A 26423-nucleotide genomic window follows, 5' to 3' on the forward strand; every position below is an offset into this window, starting at 1 on the left:
TTACATACCTCATCTGATCCTGAGCCAAATATTAGAAGATCAAACGGAATTGCTGCCACCATGTCTATAAGGAACCATCCTTTAAAATAATGGATTGCTATCTTGGCTGGGTGGCTGACCACTTCCTCGTTTTGGTTTACATAAGTTGTCCTGAAGTTTATGAGGATGTCAATGATGAACATGATGTCCACAATTAAATCTACTACATTGAGAGGGTTGCAGGAGTATCCGCATTCTCGTCTCTTCTGCTCCTCTTGGTCATTGAGAAGAAAAGCAGCTGAGTACGGAGTGAGGATCGCCGTGTAGATGACCAGCAGCAGGATCAGCCAGTCCCAGACGGCTTTGAATGGGCTGTAGTGAAGGATCGTGAATTTGTCAATGCGAGGTGTTTGGAGTTTGTACTCTGGCAGCACATCTGCTCCGAGGGACAGGACCTGCAGGAATGGTGAGAGAGGGTCAGAAGAGCTACAAAAATCACTTGATTACATCGCTGTCAATTTTTATTTTGGGTCAACCTCTTAGAATAATTGATAATATTACAAGCTATAGGTTTTAAGCTTATGGTGCTTTTTTGGTATAAAACAATATATTTTAAATCTATAATTTGATTAAACACAGTTTCCCATTTCATATATCAAATCCACGGGTCATTTAATCAGCTCACAGACTTTAAGGAATGAATTGATAACAACTGTGACACCCAATGTGTCCTCTACAGTCAAACCGAGTTAGTCAAAGATAGCCATTATGACAAGTGGATTGCCTCTGACCTGGCACTATAAATAAATGTTACTACCACTTGTTCTCCATTTGCAGAAGGTACATTGAATTACTCTTGGAAAAAGCACTTGATAGACTGAAGAAAAGTAAAGTCTGCATACATTTTAACTGATAGATATGAATTTACTATGCAATGTGGTACCCAAATATTTGTTTTAATTTCCCCAGATGAATGAGCTCTGGTTAGATGGTAAATTATTCAATGTGGTCAGGAAAGCAAAGCCGTTCTCTGTTTCTGGCTTCACAATGTGCGACAGACTAGCAGAAAGGGCTCTCTTATGGCAGAAAATGGTGTACGATTGAGGATGAGGGCAATGGGTCTTTCTATTCTTTTCAGCACATTCCCTTATCTTCAGCACATGAATTATAGATTTCCCCATGCTAGCAGTCAGGAAGCAGATGCAGCGTTCACATCTCTGCAGTGTCTTCAAACTCCAAACTAAAATCAGCAGGGAGGGAGAACATTTAATCACGATGATGGTTCTTTTTCATTTATAGATGAGAAAGCTGTGGTGAAAGAAGTTTAAATATAAAGTTTCTCAGCTTTTCTTTTGCTTGGTTACTGGGCCCCAAAGCATTTTATAGTGTCCTACACAGAGTTCTTAATTTACTGAAATATCCCAAAACAAAACACATTTTGTTATTTATCAGAATAACTGCAACGTTATCCCTAAAGTATACTTTGTTTGGTAGTGTGCACCTGCATGCGAACAAAAATGTCTAATCAGCCAATCACACAGCAGGAGCTCAATACATTCAAGCATATAGACAAGGTCAAGATGCCATGCTGCATTCCAAACAAAGCATGAGAATTGGGAAGAAATGGGTTTTAAGTGATTCTGAATGTGGCATGGTTGTTGGAGGCATACACACTATTTCAGAATCTGCTTCTCTACTGGGATTTTCCCACACAACCATCTCTAGGGTTTACAGAGAATGGCTAGTAAAAGAGAATATATCCAATCCAGCAGTTGATGTGCAAAGGCCGAGATGAAAGGCCAGACTGACAGACCGACAGAAAGACAGTAAATCAACTAACCATGTGTTTTTACCAAGGTATGTAGAAGAAGCACTTGGTATAAACAACAAAAACCATGGATCCACACTGCCTTGTATCACCATTTCAGGCTGGTGGTAATGGGGGATATGTTCTCTTCAGCCTGCTAGAGTATTGTTGCTGACCCTGTCCATACCTTTATGACTACAGTGTACATATCTTTCAGTGGCTGCTTCTATCCATAAAATACACCATGCCACAACTCTCGGATCCTTTCAAACTGGTTTATTGAACATGAAAAACACGACTAGACTCAAATGGCTTCCACAGTCACCAGATTGCAATCCAAAAGAGCACCTTTGTGATGCTATCAAGTCAGGATGGACCAAAATCTATTCTGAAGGCAAAATGGGCGGGGTCATACTAGTAAGGTGTTCATAAAAAAGTGGCCAGCAAGTAAACATTTTACGTTTTTCCCCTCACTTAATTTTATGAAACATTGTTTTTTTTATTAGTTTAAAAATAAAACCGCAATGAATATTGACATGTCTAGCTAGCCCTAGAACCCCTGTTTGTTCAAGTGTTAAGAACATCCACTTGTGACTTGTAAACATAATGAATTAATAGGTTCTATAGGGAGTCAGTGAAATGTTCTTCTTGTTGTTCTGAAACAGAAATAGATGTTTTTTCTCTGATATTGCCACTAAGTTTGCTTCAAGATGAAAGTACTTTCATCACTCGGGACATGTACTGGTATCCTGGGTGGTTTAGGGCTCAGGTGAATATTCAACTTGAATAGTGATATTATAGCAAGAAGGAATGAAAAGAGCTATCAGAATAAATACACTTGTACTCTTGCCCTCGTGCAACTGTGTCCATGGTTCCCAGAGGTGCACTCCAAAGATGCACACATGTACAGATGTAAGACTTGAAACAAAACAGAATTGCAAAACTGGAACTTATCACCAGAATAACTGTAAACTAAAACAAAACATACATTTTTGTCTTAGACTTAGGGATTGAGACTCCTCTAACTCCATTCACTTGTATTTTGACAGCAAGTTATTTGTCAAAATAGGCAATACTAATGTTTCATTTTTCAGCTTATTGTACTAGATATTCAATAAAATCATCGAGTCATTCCAAATCAATACATAGAGTAAACCTACAAAATTAGCAGCATGTTTGTTTGCATGAAGAAAGTGTAGCTGGGCTGGAAAATAATTCCTAGACTGAATATCTGTTTCAACTCCTGGCACTACTCCTCTATTAATGTGGATGGGCAGTAGCCATATGTTATCTCTGCAGCATGATAGACTGTCAGCTGTTTGTTAGCGTCTCCAAAAGTAAGGCTTGTATTGTTTTCATCTTTTGAGTCTATCTGTCATCATGGGAAAAATGGGGAAGAGAAAACTACTGCAAAAATGATTTTGACCACTTTGGTATACACTTCTCTGGTTCAATGCCTCTCTATGTAAAAGTCTTGCTATCTCAGTTGAGTTGAGAAAAATTTAGATGATATTTAGTTATTGGCATTGCGGCTGGTGCGATCTGATTGCAACATGATTTCTTCTTTAATATAATGAGCTGTCAGTGAATCATATCTCATCATCTTCATGGAGGCATCCAATTTCAGAACTACATTTGAAATGATTAGTGCACTGGCAAGCTTCCCATCCATCCCTCTCAGTGACGTTCTTTGAAATAGAGAACCAAGGATATGTGTGGAAAGGTGGATGGATGGATGGATTTCTAAGAGTTGGACCCAGGTCAGAGAAATGGTAGCTGAGAGAGTTTTGCAAGTCAAACAATAACAGATGCTTCAATGTAAAAATAAATTGGAATTTTCAGACTCACCTGTGTGACCTTTTCTGTTACATTGTGAGTTCTTTCTTTAACCTTTGGTGCTATGATGGGTTTCTCACTTGTTGGTGGAGAGTGGGTCTTCTTCTCTGTCCCCTCTGAGAAGTTGAGTGCAATCAGGGGGATCTTGTTGATAGTGCTATATTTGTTGATGTTTGAATCAGAGGTAGAGCCAAGAAGGCTGGACTTCACGTGGTTGAAAGGGCCTAGTGTTCAAGAGCAAATGGCAGCCACATTAGTAACCTTGGCAAGATGTAGAGGTTAACACAGTATTTGGTGGTTTTTTTTGTTGTTGAATAAATATTAAGAAATTACCTGCTTCACCCTGATTAAACAAGAAAATTTTTAATCTCCTGTCCATTTTTAGGTATTATGGCAATATAACCATAATAAGTTGAGCTTTGTATACTGTAAATCTATTTCTAGCCAGAGAGAATAACAGCCTTATTTACTGTACATGCACATCACCATTGACTAATGTAATCTTACATCAACTGATAGTGGAGGAACTACTGGGAATTTTTAGTATTTTTTCACCCAAGAAAAAATGTGCTACAACACATCTAACGTGCTTTTAGAGCTGCGGTTGGCTGTGAATTAAAGCCTACTAGGAATCGGGGGGGAAACTGATTTATTCATACACAAGCCTTTAAATTACATATGCCTAAAAAGCAATGTTTTCACCTTCTGTTTTTCTCATAGCTATACACGGATTGAGACAAATTATTTAAAAGCAATGCTATTATCTACGATTTTACAGATGTTAAGATTACATTGTGACAAAATGACGACATCTGTCTCAATCATTAGTTTACAATCATTTCAGTGCAGTAAGCCCATATAACCTATTGATATATTGATCAGACTTTACTTATCATAATAGAGTTAAAACATGAGCAGCCAATTGTAAGGTGTTGGCTGGGCCAATATATTAATACGACATAACACAGACAGAAGCTACAAGTTATAGAGCGTAGTGTAGCACATACCTTCATTTGTATGGCGATCCCTGAATAAGTTTTTTGAATTGGAACTATACCCTTCAATTTCATGAACGGATGAGGCCCTTCTCATGCTGCTGATGCTGCCTCTGGGGAAGGTATTTGACAGGGAGGTAGAGGACTGGTGTGGCTCCGAATGGTAGAGTTTCTCCCAGGGGAGTTTAGGGGATGAATGGTCAAGTGGTTCAGGACCGATGCTAGCCTGGGAGGAGTGGTGGCTTGAGCCTATGAGGGCATGTGTGTCATTGGCCTCAATGGGACTGCAAATGCTCTTGGTGGGTGATGGGAAACTCTCCAGGGCCACTGAGTCCTCATCCTCTTTGGGCAAGTCCACCATCACAGCATCTGGGTCCTCTTGCGGAAGAGATTGCTTGTTGGTATTCATCAGGCTCAAAGCAGCCTGGCGGAAACGGAAGAATCTACTCCTCCCTAAAAATAGAAAGGACATTGAGAGAAGACCTCAATGTAGAGCACAGTAATATGTATATCTATAAATATATTTAATAGCCCCAGGAGCATGTCTGATATTGTTTTCCATTGTGAGTTTTCTATTGTGTATGTGTCATCATTGACTGATTGCTGTAGTGCTGGTGATTTTTTTTTTGTGTTCCTTATGTGTTCTAGTCCTTAATGTGTAATAAACCTTTATTTTGGTTGGTTGATTTATATATGAACCTTCCAGAATATAATAAACAGGTTTCTTTTTGTTGCAAATATCTGTCTTTGTGTCCTGCACTCATCTCCTAAGTCCCCAGTACTGCAGCAGTCTGTTGTTGTTATTTGGTGCATCCTGCATATCTTTGAAGGATTACAGTCGAATACATCTATCCATTGTGCCTAAGGAAAATGGTATTTTACTCTAATGGTTTCAGTTGAATTAGGTATAGTGAAACAAAGTAACATTATCCATAGTTTATTCTGTTTTGTTGTATTGTTAATATTCACATAACATGCATTCTATGAAAACTGTCTCCTTGAATGGTTTTTGATATCTTGGTATCGTTCCACTCTAGTGTCTACATACAAATGACAAATTATCTTTATAACTTTTATAAATGTCTGTAAAAACAAACAAACAAGACAAAAAAAAAAGAAGTAAATTTACTATTCTCTGAATTAGATTTTAACTTGAGTCTTTCCTTTGGTGCATAAATGCTAGTATGAAAGAAAGCAGAATGAATGAATAAAAAACTTAATTCAAGGTTTAAAAAGAGAAACAGAAAAATAACAATTCTTTGTTTAATCACAGAGTGAATCTCATTACAACAAAATTCAGTAACAGTGACATTAGGGGGCTGTTTCATAAGCACAAAAATCAAGGACAGCTACACACATCAGTCTTAAGGACATGCCTGTACTCATTCAGTAGGCTTCATCAGTTCTATTGATTTAGGCAGTTTCCAAACCTTTTAAACTGAGTGTACTGACTTTACTCACTTTGATGTCACATGACATTAAGTAAGGTCACAGTATTAATAAAGTTATCATAGGGGTCTAGTATGGTGTGCTGTTAAGGAGTGTTATATAGGCTGAAATGTTTACCACAATGATGCTGCAAATTACTGACAACATATGATGCAGTTCACCTTCCTCAGTTTTTATTTTTATGGATGCTCCATGTCGCCAGTCTCGAATTGGACTGCAGATCATTGTTGTTGTGCTAATGTTTGCTTTGGTTATTAGGTTGGAAAGATCCTACTCACTTCCTTTGACACGCTATCCTTTTATAGACTACCTGTGATGTTACATTAAATTTCTACTCCTCTGGCCCGTGTGCTGTGCTGGATATATTTTTTACTATCATGCTGCTATATTGACAAAAGCTTTTTAAAGCTTTTATGAAAAATGATTAAAGGACTGGGTCTATAAAAAAATGTCTTATCACTTATCAGCCAGGCACTATCCACTACCTTTAAGTAGAAATAATGAAAAAATGGTATGCAAAATCAATCAAAGACATACCCATATGGCATATTTACATGCCTTATTGTTGGATAAATGCATAAAAAGATGATTTTGTAGGCTGGACTTTTTTACATGTCTTGAAATGCTGTATAGTTATTTTAAACTATACATTACATTAAACTTTTCATTTAGTCCCTAAATACAGTAAGCTTGACTTCATAAACAATCATTAATATAATATTAGTACTGTAAGGATCACAATTTATAGATATCAAAAAGGATATCTACAAATTGTGTAAGTCTAGCATATCATATCATATCATATCATATCATATCATATCAAGTGTATTCAGTATTCATTAATTAGTTGTTGTGAAATCAAAATGATACAATTCTTTTATAGGTTTTTATTAGTGCATAAATGCTGACATCATAATAAGATAAGTCACTTTAGGGGCTTAATGTGTACCTGTGTGCAAAGTTAGATTGCTTACCTTCTGAATATGTGGGAGGAATTTTCAGTCAGACAGTGTATTATATTATTGTGTATCATAGTAAGAGGATTTAAAAAAATATCTATTTTAGCATATTTATGACACTATGATAGTGTGGCTTACAAGGACATCCCTATGTGTATAATTGAGCTGTATTCATTTGGCAGCATGCACAACATTTCAAGAGATATTTTTTAGTTGGTTCTCTTCTTTAAATTTGCACCTTCTCTCATTTGCTGCGTTCCTCTCACTGAATCTGTCATACCTGCTCCAGCTAACCACGTCAAGGTTTGATGGCCATAAAAAAGAACAAATCTTTTTTCAGAAAACTACAGCTACAAAATTTAAAACAGTTTTTAAAGGAAAAAAAATGTAACCTACTAAAGCAATTGGTTTTAATTTGAAGCAATTGAAAATATAGCCTATAAGATTTGAAAGGTAATTACCAAAATTATGATTTATTAAGACACCTTAAATCTATCTATGTGGATTAAAGGTCTTGTACAATTAGAATTACCTTGCCTTGCCTTTCTAGTATTATGGCTTGGATGCAAGTGTAAACGTGCAAAAGGCTACACCAAAGACTAATGTCCTCAAATAAAAGTCCGGTGTCCTTTAGACATACAGTATGAGATTGACATTTGGATTAAAGCAACATTGGCAATCATATTAGCAAAGTACTGGACTGTTGTTGGTTGAAAAAAATCTGGCTGAGCCTGGATTTATGTTTGATTTTCCAGGACTCTACGCTATGTTCGAGAGCTGTGGACAATATTCCAGAGAATAACACTGCAGTTACAAGAGGCCAACATCAGACTCATTCCCAGAGTGCAGATATGAGCAAGCATGAACATTTAGAATTGAGTTAAAAGTTCATAGATTCAGAGTTTCAGAAAAAAGCTCATAAAGTCGCTATTATCAGAAGTCGTAAAAATTACTGTATTCATAGAGTGCTATAATAACCGATTTTTTGTTAAGTCGCTGACTGAAAACACAATTTCCATTTTATGCAGCAAGAGTCTGGTTTGCATAACACAGTATAAGTGTACCATCTCTGGCTTTAGGCCTTAACAGTTGAATTTAGTGGAGGATACCTTTTAGCAGCTTGAGGCGAGAGGGATTACTCTCTGCCAAGCTCCGTACAGTACTAGTTGACACCTGCTGGCCTATAACCAGCTGTCAGCACCAGATGATAATTAACACCCCTGTATAACGAAAATCACCTTTCAGAGACTGTTATATTAAATCACAGGAATAGGCATGGTGGAAATTTTCTCCAAGGCTCTTTCTATTTTGAAATCAGTGACGTTATTTCTCAGCCAATGGTACGTGTCTGCCACTGCGCTTTAAATGCCCGATAACCTAAAACTAATTTCATCAGTAAGCATTTCTTTTTTTCTATCTTCTATACTTATGACGTGAATCTTATTAAATACATATTCATTTAGAGAAATAATACTTTTAGCAATATCTGAACATAATACATTCCAATAGCCAGCAGATTCAGTTCAAAATGACTAGCATCAGTTTTTAAAACTCATTTCAACCAAGCAACTAGAATAAAATTACACTTTAATGCACTGCTATTACTTAAGAGCTGCTCAAAGAAAAAAATAAATAATACTACTATCATATATAAAGTGAAAGTGTGCATGAAGTCAAGAGTCATTGTCTCTGACTCTCCTAATCTTATGTCACATCATATGTTTATCTGTCTAATTTACCCACAGGTTTCCTCTGCTGAAGCACAGTCACAAGCAATCAAGTCTGACTAACAATGCTGGCAACAAACAAAAGAGACATACACACGTGCACATGCACACTTAAATACACACAGCACAGCACAAGATGAATGTCAGTGCTCTGGAGGAATACATCCTGAGCGAATAGCCTAACTCAGGTCAAGAGAAAAGACGCTGAGTGCTTCCAAACAGAGAAGAGCAGGAAGGTTTCACTGACATTAACACCTCTAGAAATACACCAAAAAAAAGAGAGGTGTGCTATATGCTGCTCTCCCCCAGGGTGTAAAATGGATATATTTAAACATTTTTAACAAGATTACGTTATGTAAGTCGACCATTTCCTCCTTGCATGCAGATGGTATATTTAATTGCTGTTGGTGTAAACTATATTACACTGGCAAACTAAATAATGCACCATTTTTAGAACAATAAAAGCCAGCAATATGTTTAGAAGTTACACAGTGCATGAAAAGGAACACAGTACTAAATTAGAGCCTACCAAATGTGGAGGGATATTTTAGTTTTAGCCATCTGCTCTGGTATTGACATACTTTAAAGAAGCGAGGAAGGTTTTGTTTTGTGAATGGTGTTATTACATGATAAATGCAATGCATAAATGAATAGTGATGCATATTTATGAAAAAAAAATCAAGTCTTCTTTTGTTAACTGAGTTTGGGTTCTGATTTTATTAAAAGATGTTCGATTGGTTGAAGCTTGTTTTGTTTGCTTGCTGAATTTCTTGATTCTTCTTTTAGTTCACTTATAAATCTTGTCAATTATGAGTTTAATTTCTTCATTCTCCACCTGCCTCCCATCTCATCTCAGCATTTAGCCTGTGTATATTCAGACTTCTTTTTCCTTTGTCCTTTGTCAAACCATCTGTTTTCTCCCCCTAATGTAGCTCTTTGTCTTGCTTCAGTGTTTTACTGGATTACTCCCCATGCCAGGTTTTTGGATTTTTGTTTTGAGTTATCCTTCTGGACTTTATTGATCGAACTTTGCTGTCAGCCAAATAAAAAAAAGGTCCCTTATTATTTGCCTCTCCACATCGCCGACTGATAGACAGAAAAAAATTAAGATGGAATTTCTAGTGTTAGAAAAAATCATGACAGCAAAGACATAAAAAGAAATAGAACTTAGACACACTGATCTGCTTGCTGCTGTTACATTTATTAAACTCTTTTTCTCTTTTGACCTCGTAGTATATGAGCACAATCCCTGCATTGCCACATACACGCGAAGTATCTCAATCGTCATCACATGCAGTGAGAGGACTAATGAAATTAATCTGACTGATTAACACCTTGCATGTATGTCTGTCAGTAGTCAACCAAAAGCATTAGCAGGATCACCTGTGTGATAATACTAACCTCAAGTGACATCCAAATGAATTCAAAACTCCTCAAGTTCAAAATACAAGACAGACTGTAAATGAAAACCTTTCAAAACATCAAAATATTGTATCATTCATATACCATATATGCCATATAGGAATCAGAATGTATTAAAATACCCAACGGGTAACATAAGTCAGTGAATGGAATAAATGTAATAACAAGTAGTATCTAGTCATTTTCATTTTCATAGGAAATATTTACTTAGTATGATGTTTGTGATTATTTGTGATTTGTGTATACTCTTAATGGACTATGGCTGATAATATGATGTTTTGATGAAGCACACAGTTTGTATTAAGAGCCTACTGTTGTTTTACTCTGAACTTCAACAGTTTTGAACTTACCTGGATGTCACTTCAAACACTCAACATTACTGACACACATACACAAAGTGTTCATTTTTCAGATTAATAGAATAGAATAGAATAGAATAGAATAGAATAGAATAGCCTTTATTGTCATTGTACAGAGTACAACGAAATTGGAGTGCCACTCCCTTGGTGCAAGATTCAATAATAAATCTAAATGTAAAATATAAAAAGTACAATAAAACAATCGCAAGTACTCAAACAATAGTAAGTCTGATATATACAGGATAGCAGCATTAATATAATGACAGTATGAATAGCAGCATAATATAATGGCAGTGACGGTATGGTATAGCTAAGCAGGTTCAATTGTTTTTGTGCTTATTTACTACGGTGATAGCTCTGGGAAAGAAGCTATCCCTGAATCTGTTTGTCCTGGTTTTATGTGATCATACAGTTCCCTGATTGCATGTTGGAATGACTAAGGAATTTCCCATGTGTGCATGCTTGTTTAGTCCATATGTTGCTTGTATACCTGATGAAGGTCAGATGGACTGAAATAAGAAAGTGAGAAAACATGCAGGAGTTCTTGATATTTTTTTTTTTTAAACGTTTATCCTGCAATGCACCAGTTACTCATTCGGGTATGCAGAAATTTTGTCACAGATGTTTGTATGGCAGCAAAGTTAAACAGCTCCACAGTATTTGTTAGATACTGGTGTCATTAGGGAGGTATGTCATGCTATATCACTAATTATTCCAGTAGTATTTAACATACTTACTTTGATCAGACTTTGTAGGGGATGTGGGGCTTATCTTCTCTGTGGAGTTGTCACTTCCCTCATCCACAACATAATCAAAATTTAAGATAAACATCATCACCACGCCCTCTTCATTCTTCACTGGGATTATATGAGTGTTACACTGAAAGTCAGACCCTGAAAGAGAAACAAAGAATCAGTGTCAGAGAGTTGAACATACAACGTGCCAGTTAAAAGTCCTTGTGAGAGGACTATAAAGAACTGTAAAAATGACTTACGACACCTTTGGAAAAACAGAGAAGACGTTAATATTAAAGGTCAATGGCTGTATGCCAGAATAGATGAAATAGATGAGATAAAATAAAAACATCCAGAGGTTAGATTGGTTCATGTCTGTATGTTGTTGTTCTTATGCATATATTGCATGCATATTTTAATGAGAAATATATTACATAAAATAACCAAGTTTCAATACGATGGCTGAGACAGCACGATTTAGTGTAACAGATCAAACAAGCAAGACAGATTACAGCCAACACAGAAACTGCAGTGTGCACATAGAAATAATCACTAAAAATATCCGTTGTGTGAGGTAGCGGAGCAGAAAATCCAGCGAGATCACAATTTCTCAACTGCACTGGTTAAAGCTGCGTTAGCAAAATCTACTCTTGCTTGTGGGCATAAGTGCTCACCAATAAAACTCTCTACCCACTGGACTTGAAGCAATAACACAACAGCTACTTACAGTTGGGGGACATATAGTATCAGTGGCCTTTTCTCGTATGAGGAAAAATGTTTGCTCTGAAACTACTCCAGTTATTATTACATTATAAAAACCAGTAAAAAAAACAGCCCCATTTGAACCTTTTAAAAAAATAAAAATAAAAAATTAACACGTGTAGATATATTCATCATTTTGAACTGAGCTATAAAATCAAATTGTTTCATAGTAAAATTACACCTTTGTCTCTCTGTGTGGATCTGTCCGTCATTTTGTCTGTCTGTTTGTGTTGTGCTCATACTCACAGAGGACACATATTACCAGTGTTCGCTGCAATTTCCTCAGGGCTCACAGACACCCTGCCAGCAGCATTCATTAGCAGTAGACTTGCTGTCTGACTAAATATAACAAGCTTGGTCTGTCTCTACATGCCACAGTTCTCTTGGACAGATTTCAGCATCAGAAACCCCAGAAGTGATGATAATGTAATCTAAATGAAATGGAAAACATTGAAAATGCACCAGCTGGTGTTAGAGAATAGTGGAATTCAGTGTTTCACAGGTACTGAGTGAATTAATGGAGTAAATGGAACAAAACACAGTTACATATGTGATGTGTTACTAAGAGCAGAAGGTGTGCTGTGTGCAATCTCATCTCGTGTAAAGGCTTCCTGGTCATGTTACGTTATAAAGTCTAAAGTGGCGCTTAGAGAGCAGGGCAACCTCGAGTCCTTGCCCAATTTAAATCCCCTGTTCATAAAAAGCACTTTTCCTGCATTTCCCAGAAATCCTTCACCTAATTCTGCATTGTCCTTTCTGTAAAAGGGAGCACTTTGGTATTGACTTTGATCTCTTTGAGTTAACACTGTTCATTTGTTCAGGGAGGGAAAGTAAGTGGATGAGAGTTATTCAGAACTGATTGTCTGATAAACAGAATAAGAGTAAAAAATTGTGAGCTTACAGGATACAAAAACAGTGCAACAAAGTTCACCAGTAAGAAGAAAGGTGGGAAAACTGTAGTCACAGTTCTGATGTGTGTTATGGACATAAAAAAAACAGTTTTTGTTAAGACTCACTTTTAATTATACTCGGATCAAGTATGTAGACCAGTTTGTCAAGTAAAAAGATCCACCCTGGTACAGAGCAGGTGAGTATAAGATAAAGAATATGTAAGGTAGAGTGTAGACTGTTAGTTGTAGTTATTTCAAGATATATCCTAGACAAAGAACAAGGGACAAAGTGGTTTATTAGCATGGACGAATGAAAAAATATGGCCAAGACTTCCTCATTTCTCTTCCTTACTTGAACAGATGTGGATACCATCCTTGCTCTATTGCTCAGCCGTGAATAGACTTCTGTAAATTTTACTTTAAATTTTCATTTAATTTGACAGCTCTAGTAGAGATTAACAGGAAAGAAGACAGAGGAAAGAGAGAAGAGGAATGAAATGGTCAGTTTTCACCCATGTGCTATGTGCCTGAACTATTTAGCCATCAGGTCACCCAGTTAATTTAATCTCTGTCTTTCTGTGTGATTATGTGTTTTTTTGTCCGCAAACTCTTCCTAGATAATCAAATAAACAAAATTGGCATAAAGGATACATCCAAGGATTTTTATCTATATCAAATATTATGGCATCGTCATATTGCCTAGCAACCACTCACCGACAGCCCAAAATGACCCATTTTAAGCATTTGTGCACCGACAATACCTTCTGTCATTATTTTACAGCAATAATATCTAATTATATCCACAAAAGCTGAATTATACATGTCGAGCAACCACCTCGTAATGGGTTAAGGGAAGATGCTGCCAGCAACTATGTGAAATTGATACACAGTGCTGCAATGAAAACTTCCTTGCGATTACTTTGATCACTATAGCAGATTGGCACAGTTAGCGATAGTTTGCATGGAAGACTACCCCCTTGGTAAGTACTTGGCCAATGTTTGCAGAAAAAGCATCAAGACCACTACAATTGCTAATTGTTAATGTGCTAATGTACAAAGCAATTGCAATGAATGTTTTTGGTGTAGCTGCCTACTTTATTTCACCTAGCAACAGATAATACCCTCTACCAACCACTTGCAAACACTGAATACACCCGAGCTTCCCAGGGGTTTGCCCATTGGTGTCTAGGCCTGTGTGACTGAGGCTAAATATTACCAATTTTTGGCATATGAACACTAACTACCTTTCTTTCTTTCTTTTAAATTTTTTTTATTGTGATAAGCATATCAGTTTGCCGACAGCATGAACAAGGAAAACTACTAGCATGCACTAGTATAAATAAATAAATAAACAAACACCATATGGCTTGCATGGTTAAAGACACATTGTGTTCATTCTGTTAGGCACATTTATATTTACATTATAGCTAATTAACAGAAGAGTGATGTAACTGCATAACTAACCAGCAAAAAATAATTAAATGCTAAGCTTAAATGCTGTAAAATCTAGCCTGAATAATAAGAATAACTAAATATTTATATTAGTAGTAGTTACTACTAATAGCTGATAGTGGAAATAGTGGTGTAGTCTGTTTTTCAGAGAAGGCTCCGTGATCAGCCAGGATGAAACTGTAAATTCAGCAAAAAATATTTCTGGGCTGGGCTTTACCTGACCAGATGGGAAACAATAGTCATGTTTAAAGGCTAAGACATGGGGGTCCCTTCTCATCTGGTCTCCTGCTGAATGTCACCTTTACCGAAACGGATGAAAGCAAAGCTTCTTCTAACTCTTGAGTTGAATCAGCACGGACAGTGTGTTACCAAGTTTAATCTCATAATACGCTCTTATTCACGTTTTCATTTTAATTGTTTTGGAACCAAACAAAGGACACAGTGCTTCTTCCTGTTAAACAACAAGCATATTCAGTCAGAAGAACAGGGAGTTCTTGTTTCTCTGACCAAAAAAACCCCAATGGCAGTGTGCCATGTGATCAGTTGAGTTATTTGTTACCAGAAAAAACAAAAGTGTCATTCACAGTTTAAGTCTACTGAAGGTATTTTAGTAAACATTACTGCAGGGGCACAAATCTGAATTAATTGTAATTAAAATTAGTTATAATTTATTTGTAACTAACTGTTACTGTTAAATCATAAATCAATTTAGCAGTTTTTTTAGCTTATCACCAAATTAATATTCTAGAATATCCAACATGTTAATTAAGTGGGGACTTAGACAATAGCGGACCTCAATCAAATCTTATTATCTGAGGATGTGCGCTTGTTATTTAAATGTTACAGTAAAGGCAAGCCATAAAATATGTGAATAAAAATGAAATTCAGATGAAAAGATCCCATTATATGTGACACCACCCCCTGCTGGGTAACAAATTGCCTTGGCAGACATCACTTCACAGCTGAAGTATCATTAGAATAAAACTGCCAGACAATTTTATGAAGCTAAGGTATTTTTCAAACTCATCAAGAAAGGTTTTCAGATTTCTAACTTAACCTATTTACAAGCATTTATGTTTGGATCACAGAGTTAGGAGAGAGTGAAAGGAAATAACAGAAAAAAACAGTATTAATATATAACAGTAGAGTAAGAAGCTCAGTGACATTAAAAACAAGGTGTACTGAGTATCAAAGCTGTGTGAGCCCCATCAAGTCTTACCGATGTATATGTTTTTATACTTTTCTATTGTCGTGTCTTGGATTAGCATTTTTGCCTTTAGATGCAGTCAGGCGACACTTAAAAATGAGATTATTTCAAGCAGCTGCAACTTTTATCAATCAAATGAAGAATGCATATAGTGCACAAAGTATACATTGCATAAACAAATGCGACAAGTCAGAAACAAAACTGAGGTTTAACACAAAATGAAATTCGTGAAGCCCCTGAGCTGAACATGTCTGCAAATAGTTCAGAGCAAACACTTTTGCTTTAATAAATAAATAATAAAGTGACTGCCTTGTAAAAGCTATAGCCCTTCTGAAAAAAAAAAATCAATTCTTTCAAAAGGATTTTGTTAAACTCTATTAGGAGAATCAATAAAATATCATCTTTTTGTCTGTTTACTGATGTTTTATGCAATTAAGGCCTGAGCTTTTACAGGTCCACTCAAGGACAGCCAGAGACTTTTCAAACCCATTGCAGAATTAATGTGTTTTTATGTTTTGTTCACTGTGGTCCTGAATCTGAATCCTCACCTGTCTTGTCTTGTAGCACCTTGGTTCCTGGAGGAACGTTGTTTCGCCTCACTGTGTATTTTTAAACTGTATATGGTTGAAGTGACAATAAAGTTGAACTTGAACTTGAACCTCATTCTCGCTCCCTATTTCAACTCCAAGGCCTTTTTTGTTCCAGCCACTCTGAATTTTGGTTGTGTTCACTCTTCTCTCAACCCAGGCTCCATGTCCCTGACCCTGCACCTCTAAAGAATACTGCCACCACCATGCTTTGCTGGGGGAATAGTATTAGCCAGATGCGAGTTTTCACCAGACAAACTGCTTGCAGTTCTGACTAAATAATTCAATTTTTAGACTTTCACAGTTCTTTAAAAGCAATTTTTTGCAAAAGCCAAGAAGCCTCTCATAGATTTTACTTCTGTCTATCTCTATGTCCTGATTTATGGACTGCTGCCAAAGGGTTGTGCTGCAGGTTTTGTTCTCTCTGCAGAGAGCTTCTGAAGCTTTCTTCAAAATACTGGTGGTATATTCTCTTACCAAAGACCAACGTGCTTGATTACTCAATTTGCCCAAATGACCAGCACTATGAAAGGCCCTTTCAGTTTCACATTTAATTCATTTCACAATTATTTTGTGCCTTGGAACACTCAAAGCTTTAGAAATTATGAAGGATGCAAACAAGTAAGGGTTTGCACCCTTAATGACCCATGGTAACCATGGCAACTGGATAGCACTGGGACAAGGAAAGCCAATATATGTGTGTGTGTTGTGTGTGTTTTGTGCAGCCAAGAGTAGATGCACCCTCATGCTCAGCAGACCTCCTGAATAAAGTCGTGGTTAAGCCCTGCCCTGATGTATGCCTCACCAAATGTTATCATGGCAGTGTGCAGAGTGTCTCATGACTTAATTTCTTCCACTAGGTATGTGTAAAATATAATTAAAGTCAATTGAATGCAAATGACTGTAACTTGTCCTGCAGCAAAGGTTCTAAACACACTGATAAAAACATACATTTTGACATTACTGAGTCCAAACAGGTGGGAAAGAAAGCCAATTTGAGTCAGTTAATGAAACTAGTGTATGCAGCCATCCACAGTATATCTACTGATATCAGTATTACATGACTAGAATGCCACTGTAACTCTAAAATACATTACACATTTTGCTCAATACCGAAAGAAGAAAGAAGAAAGCTCCACATGTTTAAGCGTGCCATCTGCGTCCCTGGAAATTGTTAATGTCTGTAGAACTTGGAGTACTCTAGGTGTTAAAAATTGCGAATGTGTCATGCTGCTCAAAAACTGTGGAAATACTTGAATAATTTTGACTTGTTTTGGATAATTTTTATATCACACAATGTACGTCAGTAAAGGCTTTTAGTGTTGATGGAATAATAAGGGTGTTTTATTACTTCTATATATATTTAGTCCATTTTCATTTTCATTTTAAGTCACAGTCCTTTTAAGTGTTTAATGCTTATCAACATATTTAACATCTTTGACAAGCAAACTCTTTTTTTTTTTTTACTGAATGTGCATTCATTTTGAGATCTTTATATAAACTGTTTTCCCTGTGAGCCAAGAGACGCTATTTACACCTGCTTGAAAGACTGGACACTGTATTAAGACTAGCTCCCTATACATGATGGAAATTTCATTACTGTAGATTCTGTTTCCATCATCAATTATTAAAACATTGCTGCTTAATCAAGTGATCCTTTCAACACAATTGGAATGATGAGCAACAAAGAAAAAAAAGCTGTGGTGCAACTTTAAGATGTCTTAAAGACGCATAAATGCACATAGCTGTGTTCATATTTGTACACAGTAGTGTTTATTAAGGATTCATATTCTCTTATGTAAGTTGATCTGCTTTGGGAAGAAGCATGAGTAACATTGTTGAATGCAAATTTTTCTATTTGTATCCTTCCAACCATGTTCTACACAACTGTACTGTAGCTTTTAAACACAGCCCCACAACTACTAGTGAGTCTTGTATAATGAAATCTGACATGTTCCTCTTTTAGGGCTATTCTGCTTAAGCCAATATACAACATTACTGGGGCATAGCCCATCAGGACTGGTGTATGTAGAGAGAGGCCATGCAAGCTAACCCGTTGTTTAGAGTCCTTAGACCCTGTGGCAATATCTCGCCTCAATGAGAGCGCTGTAAGCTACATAGACTGGCCTAATTTCATCTTCAATCAGTGTCTTCAGAGCCATCAGGGATAACTAGCAGCTCCAGCACACGCCGTACTGAATTTATATTTATTAGTTGGTGAGATTTTGCTTTGTGATCTTTTAATTATGTTTAATTTGGTACAGATGCTGGCAGGTTAAATGAACTGAAGGGTATATAATGTAGGTTAACGTACGGTAGCTAATTAGGAGAAAAATACAGATGGTATAGAGAGGAACATTGGATTTCACACTCCACTACAAGAATCTCATGACATTAAAAATAGTCCATGATTTACTACTGCTATCTAATGCAAATATTGTTAGGGTTATGTCAGTAACTATCACTATCAATTTCCAGTTATTAATTAAGCTTATCTCGATTTGTTGAGTTTGAAAGGAGCTCGTGCTACAGCATGTTTTAACAAACATTTTACCGGACTTGAAATCATCTGCTTGCACGGGCTGAAAATAACCAGATGTAGAAAACCTTATCTGCTTCACCTCATACTACGAGACACCAAAGAAGGCTCGCGTGATGAAAAATGGATGTGCTATTTTAGAGAGAAGTCATCCAAGTGTCTCGCAGCACACCTTATGTACTGTAGGCACTCCCTGTCCCCTCACTCCCCTGCCACTAAACCCTCAGCAGGGGTACATGGCCCTGCAGTCCCCTTGGTGGCGTGCCACCTATGAAACTCTGCACCCAAGCATACCACATGTCCCACATCATTCAGCATGGTTAGCTAAGCTGCTGCTGTTATGTCGCCATTATCCATTTAACTTCTCTCTGCTCCATGGTGTCAGCTTCCTTTTGTTAATACTCATTCAGGTACAAAGTATTATTACACCCTGTGGAATAGGATAGCTCTACAAAGCCTTCAGGGGAAAGCATTTATCTCATTGATTATGTATCATAGCTGGTGTAACACAGCACATGTGGTATCTCTTCTAACAGCACGTCATGCTTCTTCACATAGAGGGAAGCACAAAAATTAGAAGCAAATGGTCTGGTGCAAAAGGCCTTTGCTGTGCTCCCATGGTTGCTATTGTTCCCCTACTTTTAATTTCTAAGCATTCACATAAGCTGCTTAACTTTTGCTTTTTAAGTGAAAAGAGAAATAAAGCTTTGTTGCTCCTGATGTCGCACAGCTTCCTCAAATCCAAACCTTACTTTCTTACCGCAGTTATTGGTGGAAGGGGAAAACAAACTACACCTGCCTCACTTCAGTTCCTTCAACCTCTGGCATTTTAGGCACACATCAAAAATCAACCAATACTTGGAGAAAAATATGCATGAAAAAGGGGAGAAACAGAACATTGGTAACCTGCCGATGCTGAGACTGGTTTATTTCATAATTTGTGATGTACAGTGTGTGCTCGGGCTTTAATACAAAGGATTAACTGATTTGCATTAGGACTGATAACTTCAAATGCAGTTTGGAGACATGAAATGCAACCACTTTCTGCCCATCAACTTCAATTTGTCAGCTGTCTTGAATCAATAGGGCTACTTCTCTCAAGGATGGCATGAATCTTTTATTCCCTTAAAGCAGGCGAATGGTGTCCTCCATACCCATGTAATGCATCTACTCTGAAAGCTGCTCATTCCCAGTCACTGCACTGTCAGCCCTGACATCTTTATTCATGAGCACACATGCTAACTATAAATTCCTCTGAGGAGTATTAAGAGTTATGTTTTGGATTCGTAATGCACACTAGGGAGGATTGTGATAGGACTGGGACAAACGATTACATTGGAAGGTTTTCAGACTCTCATCCACAATGCTTTAAGCATTGAATGCTCACGACTTTTAGAACAGAGTGCAGAACAAGCATGCAATATGGGAAGATGGGAACCTAAATGAAGTTTCTTTAAAATCCTGTTTGCCATACACCAAGCACTTCCAGTTAGACCCTAGAGTTTGGTGTGAAATTGTCTTGCAGGTTTCTGCAACAATCTATTTAACAGTGCAGCAGCTGGATCATGATTAGCAAAAAAAAACCCAAAACATGCCTGATGGTTACTGATGGAAGATTAAGCATGTATCCATGGCACAGAATCTAATTAAACTCATGATTAAAAATTAGGCTCCTAGGATTAAATAAAATATTAACACTTTTCTTCTATTTTAGAATCCACATATATAAAACTGCTGTTTGCCCATGATTTAAAGTGATCAAATGCTAAAGAATATTAGTGCAAAGCAACAATGTCTCACCAGAAGAGGTCTCACATGGCACAAACACGGGTGCTAAATGAAAACAATAAAGCATGATCAAAATGTGCAGCTCCACAAGAGTAGTACCTTTGGGATTAACTGTGTACAGATATGTCACGCTGACCATAAAAAAAAAGCCTCATGTGAGAGCATGGCAGGAGGTGGTCAATCTGCGGATTTATGTCACTGAGTGGTAACGTCGTATTAAATCTCTCGGACTCAGGATTGCTGTCTCTCAGTACACCATTCATAATAGGACTGGCCAAAAATGAATGACAAAAGTCTACCGCTTAAGGGAGAGCATTTTCACTGCAAGCAAATCTGTACAGCAATTTTATAGGTCAATGGACTGATCCACTGTCTACTGAAACAACTGAAAACCTTTGGTACAAACCACCGCATCAATAAATGCACCATAGAGATTCAAACACACAATCAGTGTATTTTACTATATTTGAAATTTGTAAAGTAGACAAAGAATTTACTGCAAGGTAAGATTCAAAAGACAAAACATAAACTTTACAGCTGCTGATGTCAAAGACCTGTGTCCTACAAATTCACCTGCAGAGCTGCTTTGTGTAGTGCATTATTTGAGATGTAAGACTAACAATATTACAGAAACACTGTTTTTATTTGAAAAAAACAAAACAATAAACACAATCCAATAATATTAAAAAACAACAACATTCCTGTTGTATTATATGATCAGAATATTTTTTGTTTCTCGTAAGAACACGTTTCATAAATCTCTAATAACCATCATCTAGTTATTTTTTGCAGAACACATGAAATAACACCAGCATAAACTTACAGGAAGATCTAATTTTAGACTAGACTAGCCTTGCTGTTTTCCTCTGTCTGAGGTACTGTGGACATGCACCTCTGGTTGGTTAGTGACCAACTGACTGACACAACATGAAATGAGGAGAACTCCAGGTGCTCTCCAGACACCTCTCAGCTTACGGGCATGCTGTGCCAGCCCCCTTCTGTTTTACCAGATCAGTTACTTACCATCCTTGCGGTAGTAGGTGATCTCCACCTTGCGCTCCTCAGACCCAAACACTGCCTGTGTCACCTGGTTGATGGTCTCTTTGTCAGTGAGGTCACCATGGAGGAAGTCACACGTGCATGGCTTCTGCATGATGTCTGATCTTGAGAAGCCTGTCATCTCACAGAAGCCATCATTGCAGTAGATGATTGCACAGTTCTCCACCCTGGCGTTAGCTATCACAAATTTCCGGTCTGTATGAAAGAGGGGAACAAATATATATGATCTGATGTGATCTCAGTGTAAACCATGGCTCACATATATTAACAGTCAGCAATCAAGTGAAGTGCATGGCAACTACTAAACAAACCGAGTCTATATAATAATAATAACAATAATAATAATAATAATAATAAAACAAGAATCTAACATTTCAGTTTTATCCTTTTGTTTAAGAAATATCTTAACATAAAGTTACACACACACACACACACACACACACACACACACACACACACACGTATATACATATCTTATTCTGTCAATAACGTTTACTTTGTGCTATTTCTTCATCTGGTAGCAGAATTTGTACATCAACAAAATACTTACTCTGTCCCTCGAATTTCCGAATTATTATTCCAAGGAATGTGTTCTGTGGTGCAACGTGACCTCTTCTTATAGGCATATTTAGACAAGGAATATCCCGAGATCTTCAGTAAAAAGTGCCTCCACAGTAAATCCCCAAGTTGCAAAGGTTCGCTGTTTATGGGGTTTCTTTTACCAAATTCGCTACACGCAAACACTCTTTCCACTTTAAATTACCTTTCTACTTTACCGTAGAGTTATTTATCCCGCTTGTATGACTGAGCATCTAAATGGCTCATCTCCGAAACGCGCGGAATCGGGGAGGATTGCTTGAGTTAGGTTTAGTTCGCAAAGCATTTCGCGTTGAGGTTGGGTGCGATCCTGACGTCCTCTGTCGCGGTGTGTTGAGCGCACACAGCGGACAGTGGTTAATATGCCAAGGGGAATGACGTTGCTCTCAGGGGGCTTAGCCCGCGTATGGATAAGTCCCAGCCTTGCGGAGCAACAATGAGCATTGCTGGAATACACTACAGTATGTGCTTACATACTGCCTTGTGTGTATGGGTGCGTGCGTGCGTGTGTGTTTGTGGTTGAGGGGGAGGGGGGGTCCACATAATGACAGGAGAGTTTTTAGTGGAGGGTGATAGTTAACAGCAGTTTGATAAAAATTGAAACGCACACATATTAACACTGGCAACTGACATGCTGTTTTGAACTCTTAAATAACCGTTTATACATGTTTGATACTCTAGACTGCTGTAATGTTTGCTGTCCAACATCTACTTAGCGCTTTTTTCCACTTCACCGATTTGAATATGTAAGCTAACTCAGCGACCGCTGATTAATGAATTAATGTTCCTTAGCATTTGCAAACATTTCAAAAAGAGTCTAACCGCTTGGGAAATATGTTTATGTGCTTTGTTGAGCAGCCCACTAATTAACATATATCATTACTTTTTATAACACATGCGACATTTTAACCCGAGGCTATCTACTGTACTGTCTCATCACCCGAACCCCCACCGCTGGTAGGGGAATTATGCTAAATATGGCTACAGCTAGGCAACTCCTTACAGTGAATGGGCAGATATTAGAGTGGATTCTATCTTAATCATCGAGTCCTTAGTGAAAAAACAAACAAAGACTTATTTCTATAACTGGAGAACTGTTTTTCTTTGAATGAGGAGAATTAGCATTCATGATATCTGGTGGTCTCCTAGAATCCACCCAACAAACAAGCAAACAAACATATAATTTTGCCGACAAAATGCACTTACCTTATTAATGTGTAAAATATTATACATGTAAAACTTATGTAAAACTTCAACAGTTATGTTAAACACCGTGTTATACAGAAACACCATGTACCATGAGCTTAAATATTTCATACAGGCACACAAAAATCAATCAAAAGTCATATAATTAGATTCGATATATAACCATACAGCTTCAAGCAACTTAAAGAAGTCCAGACGCTTTTCTTTGCAAGCTCCTTTGACTACGATGACCTGGATGACTGAGAATCTTCACAGACATAACCATACAGCGTTTCTTATATTTTTTACATTTTCTTGGGTTAGTGGGTCTGTGCAAGCTGCATTTGACTGACCTCCCTGACTCTTCTGTTAGTTTTCTTGTACCGTATGGATCAACGGCAGCTTGAGTAGATTCATATAGCTTGAGCAACTGGAAAAAATAATCCTATAGGTATGCTAAGCCCTTAAGAATCACTTCGGACATCTGTCCATTGCGTTAAAAAGACTAATAGATTCAAGTGATGGTGAAAATGCAGGGCGAGAGGCAGGGTACACTCTGGACAGGTTGCCAATGCTCATACATCCACAGTCCACTGAGAATAGCCAATTAAGCTAACATGCAAGCACCACACAGAAAAGACCTTGCTGACCAAGACATTCAATCCCCATATCTTTTTGCTGTGTGACAGCTGTTTTTCTTAACTTTCTCCTTCAAAATTCTATTTTACTGAAAAAGCAGTGACATCAGCTCAAGAAACATTTACAGTGGCCTGCACATGAATGTAAACCCAGAATCTAGACAACTTTTCAGCTCGTCTGCACTCAGTTTATGCCATAAACTGAGTGACCGAGTTTGTAGGCTTCTGCTTGGCTTGACAAAAGAGGATATGTGAGTGTAAAGTACTTTTTATTTTATTTATTTTACTTAAATGAGACTATCTCCTTAAACTTACATACAGAACAAGTCTTTTGTGAATTAGTTTCATTTGTGAAACATTGTCAAAATGAGGAAAATCCTTTCTCATTTTGAGCGATGTTAAAAAAGTTGGTCACTACTTTTAGGGGTTATTGTTATTTCTTATTTTCAGAATGTTCCAAACCCATGATTCAAAGTGTTTTTCAGTGTTTTTCCTTTGGTTCGTCCCAAAAAATCCAGAATGAAATTTTAAACTCTTTTCTTTACATACAAATCCTTTAATGACCATCTCAGCTTAAAAATCACCATATTATCTCAATGGAGAACGTTGCTCTCAGACACCACTTTTTAAAGCTTATGCAGACACATTCCTCTGTGGAACTAGCTCTGATATTGTATTTTTCTAGGTAAACACAGAATTTGCTTTCAAAATCAGTATTAAAACCTTCCTGTAGCTATACGGCTGTAAGCTGACACTGCTGGATAACTTCCCACGATGCACTGAGCATCTATCTTCTACTTTATTCTTTTTTTGCTGTCCATGCATTTATATGCCACTATATCATGTCATTATCATTGTGCCTTCTCTCCCCTATAGCTTTTTTCTCTCTCCCTGTACCTTTCTGCAGGTGCCTCAGGCTCTGTGGCTGCTTGCTCCTGATTTGCAGTTACTTGTCTCTCCAGCCTGCCCGGTGTTTATTGTTACTGTATATAGCATTTCACTTTACTATGCTCTCTTTTTCTATCTTTGCTTTCCCTTCAGCCCAACCAGTCAAGGAAAATTCAGTAAAAGGACTAGATGTTACAATCCCTGATAATCCCTGAGTCGTGTATGGTCTTCATCAATCAATATAATGTGCAAATTGGATGTTATTGTAAAATCTAATATAAAATATTTAAATTTATGTATTACACTTTATACAATTATACAGAAATGTGCTTATTAAGTACTACTTAATACTAATTAATAGCATTTAGTATGCTGTATATATCTTGTGACACATTTTATGCTGGGGACGTATTTCACAGGTATTTTTAAAATATGCTGATTGGACAGTTAAATATAATTTTTTTTCTTTCACCTTTATTTTTTTACCCTTTTAGTTATGTATACGTATGTATGTATGTGTATATGTGAGTATATCTTTATCTATATATATATCTATATATATCTATATATATCTATATATATATATATATATATATATATATATATATATATATATATATATATATATATATATATATATATATATATATATATATATATATATATATATGACAAGCAAACCAAGCATAAAACATAAAAAGCTAACAAACATAAAAAAAACTGTCCAGAAAAGTTGAGCACAGATTAGCGGTAGGTGCCTTTAACTGAGGTGCTGTCCATGGTGCTGTAGTTTCAGTACCACTGCCTGCATGCGAACATGACATGGAGCATAATGATGTGCTATTGTATCCTTGCAGTTTCTCTTTCTTTCTGTCTCACTCAGTCATTCGCTCTCTTAAGCTTTGGCAATTCTACACAAACAACAACCAGGTGGTTAAAAAAATGTATGCATAATGCAAAACCTCACTTACAGTCTTGAAACATCTGTCCCAGTATTTCAGCTTGACTTCTTCAAACAGCTGGCCAATTGTGAGTGAGAGAACTGTTAGATTTGTATTGTTGATTGTCATTTATGCTTAGAAATATTTACTTATATATGCTTAGAGTTTTGTAATTAGTTGTAGATTGGTAGAGGTTTTGATCCTTGATAGTCTGCAAACTTTGTGTGTATTAGACAGCACTTTGGGAGCATGAGAGGTCATACCGTGTCTTATTGTTTTATGGTAGGATTAACGTAGTTGCGTCTGTTCTAGTCTAAGTGCTCTTTGTTTAGATGAACTGCAGGACTTCCTCACCGTGTTATCTAGGATGAACCATCTAGGGTGAGGGGGAGGCTACCCTCTTCCTGACCAAGGATGTTTGACCCTTTGATCAGCAGTCCACACACACACACACACACACACACACACACACACACACACACACACACACACACACACACACACACACACACACACACACACAGGCAAGGTACTCTTTGTGTGTATGTAGACGTCATATGTTAATGAACTTATGCATATTCATGTAACCTCAATAAAAGAACAGTGGTACGGGAGAACGGACG

At 37.1% G+C, this 26423-nt stretch overlaps 1 protein-coding gene across 3 annotated transcripts in view; it reads right to left on the bottom strand.

Annotated features, from left to right (window-relative positions):
* The window catches only part of kcnh7 (potassium voltage-gated channel subfamily H member 7), a 43636-nt gene extending 19936 nt beyond the window's left edge, over window positions 1-23700 (bottom strand). For 2 of the 3 annotated variants that reach the window (XM_082508743.1, XM_082508741.1), the window contains exons 1-6: window positions 22102-22591; window positions 21516-21746; window positions 11271-11426; window positions 4630-5070; window positions 3635-3846; window positions 9-434 (exon numbers count right to left, since the gene is read on the bottom strand). In XM_082508743.1, the coding sequence (XP_082364869.1) occupies window positions 9-434; window positions 3635-3846; window positions 4630-5070; window positions 11271-11426; window positions 21516-21746; window positions 22102-22177 (1542 nt within the window). In that variant the 5' untranslated portion in view covers window positions 22178-22591. Of the gene's footprint in view, window positions 1-8; window positions 435-3634; window positions 3847-4629; window positions 5071-11270; window positions 11427-21515; window positions 21747-22101; window positions 22592-23686 lie in introns of those variants that run through there. The other variant, XM_082508742.1, reaches the window with a different exon arrangement.
* Between the last annotated feature and the right edge of the window lie 2723 nt (window positions 23701-26423).

This window comes from Aulonocara stuartgranti (genome assembly GCF_965226115.1).
Source record: "Aulonocara stuartgranti genome assembly, chromosome: 16".
Lineage (NCBI taxonomy): Eukaryota > Metazoa > Chordata > Actinopteri > Cichliformes > Cichlidae > Aulonocara > Aulonocara stuartgranti.